Below are 18,557 nucleotides of genomic sequence, written 5' to 3'. Positions count from 1 at the left end.
AGCGTCTTTGTGTCCTTTTTGCCAGCAGATGGCATCGAGGAACTCGTTCAGGAAGTTTTAGTCACTCTCGGTTTTCCAGGAAGTTTTTTTGCACAATTTTCCTCCGAGATAATTAGCAGGAAACAGCTGTCTCGATTTGGTGAGTCACAGTTTTTCACTCCAAATTCTGGGTTGTTTTTTATTCGGAGGGAGAGCTGCAAATATTTGTATCCACAGGAAATACCTGATAAATATGCTGAATGTAAAATTAGAGGAGAAAATCAGAGCGAAGCTGCAGCTTCTCTTCTCTGAATGGAGCTACAGCGACATCTGCTGGGTCTTAAAGGAATATTGGGAATTGCAGTATTTTGCACCAATGTTATGTTATTTCTTTTTCACATTTCTTCTATCGAATGTTGGTTCCTGGGTGTTTAATGAGACAATAAAGTTTTTAATAATGTTCTTTGTGTTTTTTCTATGTAGCTGTTTGTGTACAAATATAGTAACATCACCTTTATTTTAGTCCTCCATTATGTTTAGGTTTCTGTATTCAGATCAACAAAGAAATAAAGTATAAAATTAAAAACTTTCATCTTTATTTAGTAAAGACGGAAGCATCCTGTTCAGTTGATCTAGATTTTAAAGCTTCTAATTACGGCAGAAATTTATTTTGCGTTATTCAAACTGAAGATGTTTAAATAAAATACATGGAAACATTTTAATTAATCAATACAGTTTTTTTTTCCTTGAAAGCTTCTTTGTTAAGCTTCTTTAAACTAGAACTGTACTGTTATTATATTTAACGATGCTAACAGACTCCAGCAGCAGCTTCAGAGGGACTGTGGCTCCTAAACTGGAGCTTCAGCTCCAACGGAGCTGAATCAAAGCTCTACAACTCTGGTTTAGACGCTAATATGCTGAGCTTCCGGTCTGAAGGTAGGAAAATATTTATGAAAAGTTAAATTATCCTGGAAACAGTCAGAATGATGTTGATGTTTTAGCTGCAGAGCCGCGAACTGAACTATTATTATCAGAGCAGGGCGGGTTTTGCCCTCTAGTGGACACAGATGGTAACTACAACTACTTGATAAAGTTAGAGCGTTTACAAACCACATTCACTTCCTGTGAGTACTTTCACATTAAGAGCGATATAAAAGTTAATTTTCTCAATTAGTTTTCATATTAAATAATAAATTTTACTTTTCTTGTTTCCTCCCTGAAACTTTTATTCAAAAGCAGGAAATTAAACTCTGCTGAGGTTTTGCACCACCACCGTATAATATTGTTATTTCTGTAGACAGTCTTTAAAAACAGATAAAAGTATTTAAATGACATTAACAGCAGCAGCATAATATTGTATGTGTAATACATTTATTTACAGATTAATTCAGTTCTACAAAAGACTGCAATTAACTAAGTAACATTAAGTACTAATAATTGACACTTTATTAACTTTTTATATTTAATATTTCTCTATTAGCCCCTTTCATCCTGCTTGATGCTCCTATCGCAGGTGATTGAATTTTATTTCAAACACATTTTTATTATTTATATTTTTTCAGGCCTTGAGTCTCAAAATTTCCCACAGTGAATCATTTTTGGAGGATTTTTATAGAATAAGTTTTATTTTCCATGTACTAACCCTGCAGTGACTCTTATTTAACATTAATGTAAGCTGATTTGATTTGGCCTGATAAAAGTGAAAATGAGATCAAATAAACTGTAATTAATATGAAGAGGAATATCTGTAGTTCCGATAGTTCACCACCAGAGGGCAGTGAGCGCTCATAATCCTCCATCAAACGCCTGTTAAACTGCAGTTTGTTCTGCTGGTTTTCTGCTGAATCCATGAAAAAAGCTGCTCAGCTTCAGATCTGCTTCACTAACAGCAAAACAGAAATACTGAAGCTTTTCCATCTTCACTCTAGTTTTTTCACTCTGTTAAATCTAACTGAACTATTAATGTTTATTCAGATGAATCAAACTTTGGCTCTAGAGGAAAACACAAGTTACGTAACTTCCTGTGAAAATAGAAACTGAAACCAACTTTGGTCTCCTTCAGATCAGCCTCCATTTTGAGCTGCAGGATGGAAATAACTTGCTGACTTGTTACTAGAGGTAAGTGTTGCCGCTCCGGGTCCCTCCGTGTCTCTCGGCTCTCTGGAGCCTTTCTAACCGATGAACCCACCGAGGCTTCCCGGGGCCTCAGTCACCTCGGCCTGGGTCGCTCGGCTCTCATAGGGCCTGGTCCCCGCAGCAGCGCTCTGTTTACTTTATTGAAGGCCTGATCTAGAAAGGAATTAGATCAAATGAAAAACTTTATTGTGAGACGTTGCTGCTTATAAAGTGATGCTAAGTGAGGTTACATTATGCGACTATAAGGAACAAAAAGAGAAATATTGAACACACTATAAACACACAGCTCAGTTACTGCGCAGTTAACCTGGTGAATGATCAGCTATGATCTACCATGACAGCAGCATCTAAAGCTGATCTGTTTGTGTGGAGCAATAATGAACTTTTCAGATTTAATCTAAATAAACTGAGAACTTAATGTAACTTTTACAGTCCATCAGTTCTTGCTGCAGCGACTCTCTCTGGTGTTTTAACCTAAAAAGCAGAACTAAAACATTGTAAACTAGTTTCTCTGCTTGTTGAAATCAGCAGGAAGTGAATCACATCACTCCGTCCCTCATCAGTCTGGGGTTCAGCAGAAACTGATGTTTCTCTTGTCTGTGGATCAGAACCGGCTTTAAGCCGTCCACAGATTTCCTCTCTTCCTCCTCACTGAGTTTGATCTTTTTCCAGGTTTTCCTCTTGTTGCTCCTTTCAGCAGGAAGAAACTCTTTGTCTCTCAAAGCTCTGCTGGAAAAATGCATCCAGATCCAGACTGACTCTTACCTGAAAGGTTGCTGTGTTTAGCAATCAGTATCTGCAAAATCGGAATCGATCAGCCAGAAAACTGCAGTCGGTTCAACCCTAAAAATAACAAAACCTTTAAATGGAGCAATAATAATAAAATAAATAATTTCACAAACATTTTAGATCAGTTGTAACAAACTAGTTTCTAACTAAAAGAGTTGCATTGATGTGTCTCTTTATTTTGAAGGTCAATCAGATCAATAGACTAAATATGTTTCAGGCCTCGCTGAGTGTTTGGGGGCTTCATCCCCCTATTGAAGCAGCTGTTTACCCATGATTCCTTGCAGTGGGTCCAGCTGGTACCTCAGCTGGATGCTGTGGTCCCTGAAAGCTGCTTTGTGTCTCTTGAGCTGAGAGGAAATCCTGCTGAGCTGCACACAGAGGCTGACATGTTGCTGAGATCCCAGCTGGACCCGGTTCTGTCTGGAGGAGAGCTGTGGACCCGACCTGAGCTGCTGCTCCCTCAGAACCTTCTGCACACTGACTCCCTCCATACAGAGCTACAATAGAGTCATGATGCGTTCAAGTCCACTGGGAGCTAAATAAGTTCACTAGTTCATAGGAAATGTTCACTCATTCATTCACCTGATTCACTCTGATCCTCTGAAAACATGATGGGAACCAGCTTTCTGCTTCACAGGACAGTTACTGGAACCGGATCACTGGACTGACTGGTTCTGGTTTCTCTCTCCAAAAGGCCAGAAGATGAAAGATCAGGACAGAGCAGAACCTCCAGGACCCATCAGTCCATCTATGAGGAGTGACCGGTCCAAAGATTGGCCTCCAGAGTTCAGTAATGAACCTGAACCATCAGACAGAAAGTAAGAAACCATTTTCTAACTGATTCATGTGAATCTATAGAGATATAAAATACAAGATATTAACTGGTTGATCTTCAGTGTTTCAATAAACAGTAACTTAATTTTCTGAGATATTAATTTAAAGTTAGTCATGAAGGATGTTGGTCAGTAAATCAGAGTTTGAATGAAAGTCTGAATGAATCAATGATGAAAATGTTGCATGAAAACAAAAACAACCAACAATGTGAGGAGCAACGACTCAGATTGTCTCTAAACCCAGTGAAGCACTGGAGCTTCCAGACTGGGAACACTGGTATCAGTCATGATACCAGATATGATACGATGAAGAACTTCACACCAGAGATCATCAATGATCTCAGGTTCTGTTCTGACCCAGTTCTGGTCTCTAGTTTGTGGTGGACCTTCATGAACATCTTCAGCTCCAGCCTGTTGATAGTGAAATATTTCACTGATGAAGAAATGTCTTTACAGGAGCTGTGAGTGTGAAGAAAGACCCAGAACAGGAGCTGAACGGCCGACAGCCAATCAGAGCAGCTGTTCTCCAGGTGAGACTGAACTCCTCCAATCAGAGCCTCCTGTCGTCTCTGTTGGACCAGATCCACGTCTTTAGTTGAGATTTGGAAATTTAAGGTTTAAAAGTCTTTTAGTGATCAATTATTTCAGCTGGTGTAACTGGAACTCATGTGCTGGTAACTCTGGTTAACATGGTCCTCATTTAATTGGAGCCTGTTCAGAAAAATAAACAATTAATTTTATTCTGAAGGGTCGCTTTGCACCATAACCCATGCCACCAGCTCTAGTGAAACACTTTATAGGATCAATATGATGAGACATCACAGGGTTCAGAGGAATGAAATGCAGACAGGATGGATAAAGAGATCATCAATCAGATAATGGTTGTGTAATAATTGATTATTTGTGGGCAGATCCAGGTTTTAATTTTGACATTTAATCTTTTAAGCAATTAATATATTATTCAAGTGTTTTATGTGTTTTCAGAAAATGACTAAAGGGCAATTCCACATAATTTCTCACTGTCTTGAGCATCTTTAAGCTGATCTGCTTCAAAAACTAAAATACTTAAAGACTTCGAACCTGCTGTAGGTTCTTAGTTTTGTCTTAATTACAGAATATTTAAAACCAGCTGTGAGGTTTTTAGAAACATATTTGATTTGTGAACTTCAATACAGGAGGACATATGGCTAATTTATTACCTCAGATGCAAAAACTTGCTGTGTCTTTTATTCCAACATTTGGTAACAGAGAAACTAAAACTTAGAGACTGAGATGAAGACTTGGTGATGATGGTAAAGAAAGGAGAAAAAAAGTGATGAAAATGTTTGTTAATCAGTCAATATTTTCATCACAATATTCACCAATAATATTGAGAGTTAACAGCTCCTTGATGACCTTCTATCAGATCGCGTCTTTAAACATTCAGAGATAGAAGGTAAACTTGAGAAGAACCAAACCAGAGCAGACAAGGACTGCAACAAAATAGATGCTGTGATGAAGAAGAACAGAGAGCCTGCAGATTGATGGTCAAACATCTTCAGCACATGGATGAATTGAAGGTTTCAATTAATTTCCGTTTTTGGGATTGCTTTTTCTTATATTGTGCCTCCATATCTGGCTTGTCTTCATTTATTATCGTAGCTGCTTCAGGTTTGCTTTTGTTACATTGTGCAGCCGTGTTTCCTGGCCTATTCGCTCGTCGGTTTACGGGTCAAGAGTGGCGATTTCAGCTGGACCTGACCGAGTCCTGTGAGCGTGAGATGCTGGGTGTCTGGGGTCACTCTGGAGGCTATATGTGCAGCAGCCTCTTGGTCATCCCCAAATACCTTTGCTGGGTTTTACAGGGTTAACTGGGCCACCTTTCACCTGGGATCCTATCCCAGTGCTCATCATCATCCCAGTGAGGTGGGCATGTTTTCGGGGTTGTTTCTTTTCTGTGTGTGATTTCTCAGGACTCTGTCGGTAATCGTCATCCAGTGCTTTAATCACCGCCTCTGGCGGTCAGTAGGGATGAAATAGAACAAAAGTTTAGACTGTAACTACGGTTCTATGAATCCCAGATGACCGCCAGAGCGCTCGGTCCCTCAGAATCATCGTGTTTCACGAGAAGATTAAGGGACTGAGCTGTCATTGTCACGTGACTATATAGACTTACTGGTGTCACCGGGGGTCACATGTGACCATGTTGGTATAAGATTCTCGACCTGTGCAAGAGAGATCATCCAGTGCTTTAATCACCGCCTCTGACGGTCATCTGGGATTCATCGAACCGTAGTTACAGTCGTGACTTTCGTTCTTCTTACCATGCAGAGTTTTTATAAAATTTGGGCTTTTTATTTATTGATTTACTTTTTTCTCATCCATTAAAGCTGATGCACAAATTGTCTCTGAGAATATCAAAAAATTATTGTTTTCCTTATGTTCAGCTGAAGTGTCTCCTCTCCTGTCTTTGTCTCTTTCTTCAGATTTTGATATTCGGTGTCAGAGTGACCATAAAGCGTCTCTGAAGAAGAAGTTCCAGAGTCTCTCTGAAGGCGTCGCTGAACCTGGAAATCAAACCGTTCTGAACCAGATCTACACAGAGCTCCACATCACAGAGGGGTTAACTAGAGAGGTCAACCAGGAACATGAGGTCAGACAGATTGAAACAGCATCCAGGAAACAAGAAACAATCAGAAGAGAAGACATCTTTAAAGTCCCACCTGGAAGAGATCAACCAATCAGAACAGTGATGACCATGGGAGTGGCTGGCATTGGGAAAACACTGTTAACACAGAAGTTCACTCTGGACTGGGCTGAAGGCAAAACCAACCAGAACATTGATTTCATATTTCCATTCACTTTCAGAGAGCTGAATATGTTGAAAGAAGAAAAGTTCAGCTTATTAGGACTGATTCATAAATTATTTTCTGAAACCAAAGAAATCAGCAGCTTTGAAACGTTCCAGGTTCTGTTCATCTTTGATGGTCTGGATGAAAGTCGATTTACTCTGAATTTCAAGAACAATCCGATCCTGACTGATGTTACAGAGTCCAGCTCAGTGGATGTTCTGGTGACAAACCTCATCAGGAGGAAACTGCTTCCCTCTGCTCTCCTCTGGATAACCACACGACCTGCAGCAGCCAATCAGATCCCTGCTGAGTGTGTCGGCATGGCAACAGAGGTCAGAGGGTTCACTGACCCCCAGAAGGAGGAGTACTTCAGGAAGAGATTCAGAGATGATGAAGAGAAGGCCAGCAGGATCATCTCCCACATCCAGAAATCAAAAAGTCTCCACATCATGTGTCACATCCCAGTTTTCTGCTGGATCACTGCTAAAGTTCTGGAGGATGTGATGAAGACCAGAGAGGGAGAAAAACTGCCAAAGACTCTGACTGAGATGTACATAGCATTCCTGGAGGTTCACTTCGCAATCAAGAAGGAAAAGTATGATGGAGGAAAAAAGACAAGATCAATCTGGAGTCCAGAGAACAAGAAGCTGATTGAGTCTCTAGGAAAACTGGCTTTTGAGCAGCTGCTGAAGGGAAACCTGATCTTCTATGACGAAGAGCTCAAAAAGTGCGGCATCAACATCAAAGATGCTGCGTTGTTCTCAGGAGTGTTCACTGAAATGTTTAAAAGAGAGAGAGGGACGTGCGACATCTCCGTCTACTCCTTTGTTCATCTGAGCATCCAGGAGTTTCTGGCTGCAGTCTACATGCTCCACTGTTTCACCAGCAGGAAGTCAGAGGTGATCAAGACGTTTCTGGGAGAAAAACACAGAGAAACATCTCTAGATGAGTTCATGAAGAAAGTCATGGAGAAATCCCTCAGCAGTAAAAATGGCCACCTGGACCTGTTTGTCCGCTTCCTTCATGGTCTCACTGTGGAGTCCAACCAGAGACTCTTAGAAGATCTGCTGGGTCAGACAGAGAACAGTCCAGGAACCATCCAGAGAATCATCACCAACCTGAAGGAGATGAACACTGATGATATCTCTCCTTTCCAAGATATGATCGACACTGATAGAATCTCTCCTGACAGAAGCATCAACATCTTCTACTGTCTGGTGGAGATGAACGACGTCTCATTTTATCAGGAGATCCAACGGCTGCTGGATTCAGGGAAGCAGCTCTCAGAGACTGACTGTTCAGCTCTGGCCTTCATGCTGCAGATGTCAGAGGTTCTGGATGAGTTGGACCTGGAGAAGTACAACACATCATCAGATGGACGACTGAGACTGGTTCCAGCTGTGAGGAACTGCAGAAAGGCTCGGTGAGTCCAGATGTTTTCATTGTGTGAATGCTGATTCAGCTCTATTGTCCTCCTGTTTCTTCTTCTTCTTCAAGTTGCTTCTGGATGTTTTTGGTCTTTAACTTCTTCCTTCATCCTCTGGACTATTTCAGCCATTCAACCATCTAAACATTCAGCTCATCCAGGACAGCTGCAGCTTCTGGTTTTAGACATTTTGATCATTTTAAAAATATTTATCTTTTTATCAGTTTTCATGTTTAAATGAATAGAAAACCCTGAACTCTAGAAAAAAATCTATTTTGTCTGAAAGATCCAATCAGCCAGAGAGACTTTTACACTTTAAACTCCTCTTCACTCATTGAGCCGCTACTCCTTTTAGGATCTTTGTCTTTTTTTTAAAATTATAAAATCACTGTTTAGGTTTGATGGACACTTTAAAATAACCCCAATAATTGCTGCTGTTGTCATGGATACCAGTTAGAAACTTAGTGAACCAACTTTTCCTCCTCCCACTAGTTTCCTCTGAGTTTGTAAATGAGAGCAAAATGTGGTGATTGTTGTCTGGCTCCAGAAAAAGTCCTAGTTTCTGTCAGATCCTCCCAAAGCTCTGAGAACTCTGCTTCCAGAGCTGGAACCATTTTCCTCATCAACTCTTCATCTGCAGCTTTTGTTGAAGCTGTTAGCCATGAAGACCTGGAGAGACATGAGCTTCAACTCTTTAGACATCCCAGCCTCTTCTAGTTACTGGAGAACTTTCACTGCTTCACCATGAAAAATGCTGCTGGACCCAAACGCTCTGTTTTGGTCTTCAGCTCTTTAAGAGTTTAGCAACAATTTCTTCTAACATCCAAACCTTTGTTCCTCTGAGCCACACGGTCTAGTCCAAGTCTGAGCTGTGAGCAGTTCCTCCTCCTCTCCATCATCTCCAGTAGTTTCCTTCATCAGCTCAGTCAGCCTCTTCATCAGCTGCTTCAGCTCCTTTGAGGCTCTGATGCTGCAGCTCCATCAGATGCTGCAGAGAAAACTGAACTTTCCTTCACAGATGATAGAAGATCTTCAATATCTGACTGCAGCTGAAGGTCTGAGGACATGAAGCCTGGACCAGAACCAGAACCTGGACTTTAACCAGGACCTGCACAGATTCTCTGTGGGGTCAAACTCAGTAAATTGAAGATCAGATGTTGATCAGATGATGACATCACTGTTATCATATTTTAGTCTGTTCATGATCCAGATTGATTTCATTAGAACTGAATTTATTTCTTCTCTAATCACAGACTTGGTGGCTGTTCGCTCCTAAAGGATGAATGTGAAGTTTTGGCCTCGGCTCTGAAGTCCAACCCAGATCTGACTGAACTGGAAATAAATGAGATCTTCATAAATGAAGGTGGAGACTCTGATCTGAAGCCTCTGGTTGAGATCCTGGAGAGTTCAGTCAGTATAGTGAAGAATCTGAGGTTTGTTTTCTTTATTTATACAATAAAATCATTCATTTATACTTTAAACATTAGTTTAATTAATGCTTTTATTCTGATATATTTTATTTTAAAACAACCTGTTTAAATGTCAGAATAAAATCTCTAAAACTTTTTACCTTATATATTATTTTTTTTCTTATTTCAGACTTTGAGATTATTGAACTTTGTTTTTCAGTTTTTTACTTTAAAATGTTTTTTACTGATGAACAAAATGAGTAAAATAATTCAAATGATGTAAATGAATGATGGAGATGTTTCAGTTTGGTTTGGTAAAGATTCAGATTGTTTTATTTCTCATTTCTGATTCTCATCTTTACATCCAGAATGAAATGTTGTTCCTCCAGAGTCGAGCCACAAACACTGACAAGTTCAAATCATCATTAATGACCAAATCTAAGAAATGACTGATTGTAGAAAAGCAAATCTAGATGAAATGAATGAAAGTGAGGTTTGCAGCAGCAGCAGGTTCCTCAGCTTTGTCCTGAAGCTGTGGTTCTGTCGGGCCGGGTCAGAGAGGAACCGTCCTCTTCAGTCTGACAGCTGTCAGTCGGTTGGAGCCTCGTCTCTGTGATGATGCTTCATCAGGTCACGTCTCCTTAGGAAATAATGGCCTCCATTGGCTTTCAGCAGCTTTAATAAGAACCCAAGGCCATTAATGAAGAAACTGAGTGGTTCTGATCCAGTTACCAAGTCGGGTCTCCAGCTGATGATCAGGAACCAGCAGAAATAGCTCAACTCATCCAGGCTGATAGAAAACTTTGAGTTTCTTTTGGATCAAATGTTCTGGTTCTGCTGGTTTGGACTCTTTAAACCAGTTTGACTGGATCAGATGTTAGAATCAGTTCATCATGTTTCTTTTACATTCAGGGAAATTAATTTTCTACATTTTTATTATTTATTTGTTCATATTTCAGTTTTAACCTGCATCCTGTTGGCTTCAGCTCACATCTTTTATTCTTTATTCAGATTGTGGAACTACAGTTTGTCAGAGACCAGCTGGACTTCTCTGTTCTCAGCTCTGAAGTCCAACCCGACCCATCTGACAGAACTGGACCTGATCAGCACCAACCTGGAAGATTCTGGAGTGAAGGAGCTCTGTGGTTTTCTACAGACTGAAGGCTGCAGACTGGAGAAATTGATGTATGTAATTATATAATTATTGATATTTCTGTGAATAATTATATATAATTGATCATAAATCAAATTAATTTCTTCTGTTCTAATAAATATTTTCTGAGTTTGTTCCTGGACTTGGATCCAGAGTTTAATTTAGTCCCTCTGTGTAACTGAGTTGGACCTGCTGATCTGAGGTCAGAACAGGACAGCATTCGGACCCCCAGTGTGTAGAAATCCCCCTCATGTGAAGCAGGTCAAAGGTCATTCAACCCAGTCTAGAAAAGTGAATTCCTGGAATCTGACAGGAACTAATCAATAATCAATGATTGATGCTTCAACACTTTGATCAGAACCTGGAATGATTTTACTGACTAAAATCCTCCAACACAACATGACCCAGTACCAGGTTCTGGTTCTGGTTCTGAAGTCAGCAGGTCTTTATTGAAGCAGCAGCTTGTTGGCATTAATATTGATGAGAATCTTTAACTGGTTCTGTTGGACTGGTTAACCTGCATCCTGTTGGCTTCAGCTCACATCTTTTATTCTTTATTCAGATTGTTCAGATGCAGGTTGTCAAAGATCAGCTGTGATTATTTGGCCTCAACTCTGAAGTCCAACCCGACCCGTCTGACAGAACTGGACCTGAGAGAAAACAACCTGAAGGATTCAGATGTTCAGCAGCTGAAGAATCTTGTAAAGACTTTAATGTAAGTAAATGTTTCTAGTGAGTCCAGCTGCTGTCAACATATTAAACTAAACCCAGTTAGCATCAAAGCAAAGATCCAGTGTTCCCAGTAAAGCTGCAGCTTCTCAGTGGGAGGAGAATGGTTCAAGCTTCCTGATTGGACACAGAGACAGCAATCAGCCAATCAGAGGAGCAGCAGCTTGCTGTGTTCCTGTGTTTGTGTTGGTGTGAAGATGAGTGTTGTTGCTGTGTCCATGTCTCCAGGAAGTCCAGCTGGACTCCAGCGTCCAGCCGTCCAACATGTCTAGAGACAGTGGTCCTCATCCATCAAACTGTGGCAGCAGCAGATCTGATCTCAGATCTGTTTGTTCTCTCAGTTCAACAGGAAACAACTGATCAGGTTCATCTTGGTCACAGCTCTGAGATCAATCTGACTGCAGCCTGGAAACCATCTAGTGGATGTGCTGCGTCACTGACTGCTGCTGGAGAGAGGCTGGAAACACTCACTGATCTGCTCTCTCCTTCCTTCTTCTCTCTGCAGGTTCAGATCTCTGTGAAGTAGAAAATGGTCTCAGTGTCCTGCTGATCCTCAGAGGTTGAAGCTGCAGCAGTTTGAGTCTAAAGAGACTCTGACTGGATCATGATGATGACCTCTGACCTCCAAGGTTTTCCTCCCGTTTATTTTCTCATGTCTGTCATTTAGTGTCTGATATTGTTTGTCTCTTTGGATCAATAAAGATCCAATTCAAACTGGGCTCCATTTAGAGGCTTCATGGAGTTTTGATCTGAACTGGATTCAACTGGAAAGTTGATCTTTTTTCTCTCTGATTCATTTTCATCCTGGAACCAGAAATGGTCTGAGAATGGAAACATGGGAATCATTTTCAGTTCAGCTTTGAAGCCATGAAAGACACTTCAAACCTCTTTTCTCTGCTGCTTCTTCCTTCTGCTGACATGAAAATGTTCCTCAAAGCTCCACAGATAAAAAGATGCTTTACTGGAAACTGCAGAGAAACTTCAGCTTCCATCACAGAAACCAGTTTAACCAGTTTAGAACTGGATGTCCTACAGAAACTCTGATCTTAGAGCAGTTTTCAGGAACATGTGGAACCTGGAAAAAAAAGATTTTATATATTTTATGTTCATTGTAAAAGCTAAATCTTGAAGTTTTACGTCATCATTGATTCTCAGCTTTAATTTCTCTCAGTTTGTTTTGGTTTTTACTTTTTTAACTCCATATTTCATGTTTTGAGTTTTCTAGAGAACTTCAGGCTCTTTACTGTGATTTTACTGATTTATTCAAACCTCAGAGAATCACTGGGATAATGTGCTGATTGGTTCATGTTTGATTTTCATAATTCTTCTAATGCAATGTGGGTTGCTGGATGTTTAACGACCAAATAAAGTTTAAAAAAAATCTTTGTGTATTTTTATGCAGCTGACTGTGTACACATATAATAACTAAACCTTCATTTTAATCCTCCAGGCCATTTTTGCTGTATTATAAGTTTTCACATTTAGTTTCACAGCTTAAATTAGTAAAAGCAGAAACATCTCAAGTTGATTTCAGCTTTAAGCTACTAATTTAGCCAGCAGTTTATTTTTGCAGTATTCAGACTGAAGATGTTTTTTTAATTAAACAGATGAGAATCAATCTTTTCAATCAAAACTCGATGAATTAAATCAGCTATTGAATTAGAATAATAACTTGTATAAAACTGCCATTTCTGTCTGGTTAATGGTGCAGCAGATCCTGCAGGGGGCGCTCTGGGGCCTCAGTGTTCAGGTCGGTTACAGTCTCATCTCCCAGACTCCTGAATCTTCTGGTTCCTTCCTGAAATGATTTCCTGCAATAAAATGTTGGTTGGAAATGAGCAGAAAACTGAGAAAAACCTGAAAAAGTTCAAATCTGACCTAAAGTTTTACAGCTCAACTCATACAAAGGAAAACATGAAAATAAAGGTGTTTATTGTCACCTGGAAGGAGGCGGAGCCTCAGCTGGGTCAGGGGGCGGAGCCTCAGGTGTGTCAGCTCTAGTCAGGTTTGGATCAGAACCGGTTCAGACTCCATGCAGCAGCAGAGCAGAGTCTGTATATTTTTGTTATTTAATAAATTATCTTAAGAAAACGAAATTGATAGAAAGGATATAAGGTTTCTTTTATTTTTCTTTTTTTGGGGGTTTGGGGGAAAATATATGTAGCATCCCGATCCACACTCCATTCCAGTTCATGGCGGTAATGCACATCAATAAGTTGCTTGCCAACCGCAAAAAAGAAGAAGAAGAAGAGCAGCGTCTGGATCAGGTGAGTGTTCACTTCTTGTTTTGCTGATGTTTTATTTACAATGTTTCAATGTGAAATTAATCCACGGCCGCTCAGAGACTCGACTCTTGGCTGGTAAGACAGGAAGAAGCTCAAACGTCGGTAGACCTGTAGTTGAGTTGGAGCCCAGGCTGGTTTTGTGAGACGAAGTGCGGCAAAACAAAACACGTATCGGAGTTGGAAAAGGCGGATTTTGGCATAAACTGGTATGTGAATGGTTTGGTTGTGTTAAGGAGAAAAGTTATTATGTTAGCTTAAATTTTGGAAAAGCATGGCTCTCCTTTTCCTCCTGTTAGCCGGGTCGAGCGGGGTTCTCCGTGAGCGTCCTGCAACCGCTAAAAACGAAACAACAACAAAACGTGTTGACGTCACAGATCACGGAGTTTTAATCTCATACAGAGCAATCGACAACAAAGTTGCAGAGATACAGAGATATGCATTTTCTCATGAAAATAAAAACACACAAGGGGAAGACAGACAAACACAAAACACATAAGACAGACAAAGGCGCCCAACGTGGAGTAAAAAGATGGAAAAAACTCTAACTCCGTTTTCTGGCCTGGAGTTTTTAAACAGAAGAGGAGTTTCCCTATTTAATATATGCAAAAAAGGCGCTCCGTTCTTCGTCCAATTAGAACTCCCTCAGGCCCCCAAAGAAAGTTGGGACTTCCTGATTTATAGCAAAGGTGCCTGTTTTTTATCTAAGCAGAGGGCGGACTACCCCGTGGTCATCTCTGCCTGATACGGAAGATCCCTGGAGCCAAACGTCCTAAGATGAGATTTCACAGACACCTGCGTAGCCCCCACTCCCATTGGAATGCAAATTTATTGCTCTGTTGTGTCAATGGGGAAGAAAAGGCCCTGTTTTGTTTGAATGTCTGCTGTTGTGAGCTCCCCCATGCTCCACAGAAAACTGTTCCAAATAAAGTGTTGGCTATCCCTTTACACATGTTGTAAGATTAAGTGTATTTTTAGCATTAAATAATCATTTTCCTTAGCAGTTGGAAATGGAGACAGGAAATGAGGAAGACATGGATTTTGAAGGGTGGACGCCAGTGGGGAGAGGAAGAGGGAGAGGACGGGGAAGGCATAAAACAGATGAAGGAAAGGAAATGGGTGATATTCAAGGAAATAAACGAGAACTGGAAGGAAGTAGTTCAGAAGAAGAAAGGATAGTTAGGAGGAAAGTTGTGAGGGAGGAATTTAAAATAATATTAAAACTTAAGAACGAAGAAGAACAGGATAACATCAGCCCCATTGTGGTGTCAAGAGAAATAAAAAAGAAAATTGGAGATGTTGAAATGGTAAAGATTTTGAGAGATGGAAACCTATTGGTAGTTTGTAAAAATGAAGAACAAAAAAATAAGGCTTTAAATGTGGATAATATATGTAAAAAAACTGTGTTGGAGAAAAAAATTGTGGGAGAAAATAAAAAAACTAGAGGAGTGATTTATGGGAAACCTCTAGATGAAGATCTTGATAAAATTAAGCGTAGTATTGTAGGAGCAAAAGTAAATAACTTGAAGAGATTGTCAAGAACAATAAATGGAGAAAGAGTAGGAAGTTTGTCAATCCTCATTGAATTTGAAGGGAAAGAATTGCCACAAAACATCAAAATAGGTTATCTCAGTTTTCAGGTCAGACCTTATATCCCTCCACCACTTCGTTGTTTCAAGTGTCAAAGATATGGACACATAGCAGCAGTTTGTAAAGGGAAGCAAAGATGTCCAAAATGTGGTGAAGATCACAAATTAGAAGAGTGTAAAGAAGAAGCACAAGAAAAATGTTGTAACTGTGGAGGGCAACATAGAGTTACGTATGGAGGATGTGAGGTAAGGAAGAAGGCAAAAGAAATTATACAGATTAAAACAACTAAAAACATTAGTTATGCGGAAGCTGTTAAAAATGTGAAGGAGCAGACAACAAGAAAGAGTGAACAAATAGCGAGCCAAATCCCACAGCAAAACAAAGTACAATCAGAAGATAATATCACAGTATCAGTAGAAAAACTAATATTATTTGTAGCATATGTTATCAACTGCACTGACCAAGCCAAGCATAAAACTGAGAAAATTAAAATAATAGTGAGAGGAGCTGAAAAGTTTTTGGGGTTTAAAGAGGGATCATGGGAGAACATAAACAAAAAGCTGGAGGTAGATGGTAGATCAGGACCACCAGGTGAAAATAATTAATGCTAATATTACAATGGAATGCAAGAAGTTTAATTGCTAACGGACAGGAACTTAAAGGTTATGTTGATAGTCTTGAGGATAAACCAGAAATTATTTGTGTTCAGGAAACATGGTTAAAAACAACATTAGATTTTGTGATTAAAGGATATAATAGTGTTAGAAGAGACCGACAGGAGGAGAGAGGTGGAGGAGGATGTGGAATATTTATAAAACAAGGGATACAATATCAGGTATTAGGGAAAGAACTTGAATATATAGTAATTGAAATATGGGAACAAGAAGGCAAATTTAAAATAATAAATTTTTATAATCCATGCAAAACATTATCGATTGAAATATTGGAGGAGTTAACCGAATATTTGGAAGGGAAAATAATTTGGTGTGGGGATTTTAATGCAAATAGTACATTGTGGGGTAAAAGTAATGATAAAAATGGACAAGTTATAGAAGAATTAATGGGAATGAAAAATCTTGTATGTATTAATGATGGGAGGGGAACAAGAATCAATGATGGAATCAGTTATTGATTTAACAATTGTTTCAGATGTTTTAGCTGGTATTTGTGAGTGGTTCATTGATAAAAATTCAACAATAGGTAGTGATCATTTTCCCATTATAATAAGACTAGGATTAAATTTAAATAACAATATAAAGGTCAATAAAAAACTGAATTTTAATAAGGCAGACTGGATTAAATTTAGATACTTGAGTCAAATAAATTTAGAGAAAGTAGATATGACAATGGATATAAATGATGTAAATTTAGAAATTAGTAAAATAATTATGGAAGCAGCAGATAATTCTATAAAGAAAACAGGGTGTAGAAATGATAAGAAAATGGTGCCATGGTGGACAAATGAATGTAAAAAAGCAATAAAGTTAAGAAATAAAGCATTTAAAGTACTAAAAGGTAACCCAATTTATAAGAATTTAATTGATTATAAAAGAAAGCAAGCAATGGTAAGAAGAACTATTAAGAATGCTAAAAGAGAATATTGGAGGAATTTCTGTAGCACAATAGGGAAAGAAACCAAAATAGAAAAAATTTGGAAAATAATTAAAAGAATGAATGGCATAAGGAGAGAGTTTGAATATCCTATATTAAAAATGGATAATATAAATATAGTAAGAGATGAAGATAAAGTTGAAATATTGGCAAGAAAATTTAGTAAAATTCATAGTTCAAATAATATTAGTGAAGAGGGAAGAAAAGGGAGAGAAAATACAAAACTTAAATATAAAGAGTTAGTAGAGAGTGTTGAAGAAACAAATAATCTGTTAAATGTTGAGTTTACAAAAGCTGAATTGAACTCTGCACTCAGGAAGACAAAAAATACAGCACCGGGTAAAGATCGGATTTATCATAGAATCATAAGACAACTTAGTGAAAAATCAAAAGATATAATATTGCAATTGTATAATAAAATTTGGGAGGAGGGAAAACTACCATTGAACTGGAAGGAATCAATTATAATACCAATAGCAAAACCAGGAAAAGATAATTCAAACCCAGAAAACTACAGACCAATAGCTTTAGCATCCAATATATGTAAAATAATGGAAAGAATGATTAACAATAGGATCGTATATTATTGAAATAGTAAAGGATATATATCAAAGTTTCAGAGTGGTTTTAGAAAAGGGAGGAGCACTAATGATCCAACGTTATGTCTAGAGCATGAAATTAGAAAAGCACAAGTAAATAAAGAAAGTGTAGTGGCAGTATTTTGTGACATAGAAAAAGCATACCATATGATGTGGGTTGAGGGATTATTAATTAAATTATATATGTTTTTAAATGGATTAAAGACTTTTTAACAAATAGAAAAATACAAGTTAGAATTGGTGAAGTGATCTCAGGAAAATATAAAGTAGAAAACGGAACTCCGCAGGGAAGTATTATAAGTCCGTTATTGTTCTTAATTATGATAAATGATGTATTTAAAGATATTGGAAAAGAAATTGGATGTTCACTTTTTGCAGATGATGGAGGTGTTTGGAAAAGAGGGAAAAATGTAGATTTCATTGTAAGAAAATTACAAAAGGTTATTATTGAAATAGAAAAATGGGCGTTGCACTGGGGATTTAAGTTTTCAGTTGAAAAAACAAAATTAATGATATTTACTCAGAAAAAATTAAACAAGGAAATAAAATTAAAATTATATAATCAAGAATTAGAGCAAGTAAAGTGTATAAAATTTTTAGGAATATGGTTCGATGAAAAACTAAAATGGAATATTCATATTCAAAAAGTGGTAGATAAATGTAAAAAGATCTTAAATATTTTAAGATGCTTGGCTGGCAGTGACTGGGGAGCAGATAGAAAATCATTAAACAGATTTACACTGGAATGATAAGATCTAACATACACTGTAAAAAAAATCCTGTTGTTTTTACAAAAAAAAACTGGCAGCTGTGGTTGCCAGAATAATTCTGTAGAAAACACAGTGAACATGTAAACTGTTTTACTGACCAAACAGTAATTACAACAGTGTTAAATTGTGAAATGAACAGATTTTCCCATAGTTTTGCACAAATTTTTACTGTGATTTGAAAAGGGTTATTTTTGTAATAAAACAGTTTTATCAAGTAATTTTAACCAACTTTTTCTGATGAATTATCATAATAATGCTGTTATTTTACACTTTTTTCCAGTAAGATTTACCCAGTTTTTGTTTGTTGTACAAAAAAACTTCATTTAGTCCTACTGATAAAATACCTTTAAATAACAGATTAAAACTGTTAAAATGTCAATTTAAAACATTTTATTAATACTTTCTGAAAAACAGAAATTT

At 38.2% G+C, this 18,557-nt stretch overlaps 1 protein-coding gene across 5 annotated transcripts; it reads left to right on the top strand.

Annotated features, from left to right (window-relative positions):
- The first annotated feature begins 864 nt into the window (after window positions 1–864).
- LOC111607585 (NLR family CARD domain-containing protein 3-like) lies at window positions 865–11,955 on the top strand. Of its 5 annotated transcripts, none has more exons than XM_023329363.1 (9): window positions 865–915; window positions 2,042–2,097; window positions 3,599–3,722; window positions 4,194–4,267; window positions 6,203–7,991; window positions 9,248–9,427; window positions 10,415–10,588; window positions 11,119–11,271; window positions 11,791–11,955. In XM_023329363.1, the coding sequence occupies exons 3-9, from the start codon at window positions 3,607–3,609 to the stop codon at window positions 11,804–11,806; spliced, it is 2,502 nt and encodes an 833-aa protein (XP_023185131.1). In that variant the 5' UTR covers window positions 865–915; window positions 2,042–2,097; window positions 3,599–3,606; the 3' UTR covers window positions 11,807–11,955. The 5 variants fall into 5 exon arrangements, with proteins under 5 accessions (XP_023185131.1, XP_023185129.1, XP_023185132.1 ...); XM_023329361.1 differs by having other exon boundaries at window positions 3,542–3,722; XM_023329364.1 differs by lacking the exon at window positions 865–915 and having other exon boundaries at window positions 1,734–2,097; window positions 3,604–3,722.
- The last annotated feature ends 6,602 nt before the right edge of the window (window positions 11,956–18,557 follow it).

Source organism: Xiphophorus maculatus, chromosome 24, assembly GCF_002775205.1.
Source record: "Xiphophorus maculatus strain JP 163 A chromosome 24, X_maculatus-5.0-male, whole genome shotgun sequence".
Lineage (NCBI taxonomy): Eukaryota > Metazoa > Chordata > Actinopteri > Cyprinodontiformes > Poeciliidae > Xiphophorus > Xiphophorus maculatus.
This window is presented reverse-complemented; position numbering and strand designations above follow the sequence as displayed.

Excerpts from the sequence above, each read along its gene's own strand:
- LOC111607585 (XM_023329363.1), top strand. The coding sequence starts at position 3,607 with ATGAAAGATCAGGACAGAGCAGAACCTCCAGGACCCATCAGTCCATCT. Across the intron at positions 3,723-4,193 it reads CCTGAACCATCAGACAGAAA|GAGCTGTGAGTGTGAAGAAA; the intron begins GTAAGAAACCAT and ends ATGTCTTTACAG. Across the intron at positions 7,992-9,247 it reads AGGAACTGCAGAAAGGCTCG|ACTTGGTGGCTGTTCGCTCC; the intron begins GTGAGTCCAGAT and ends CTCTAATCACAG.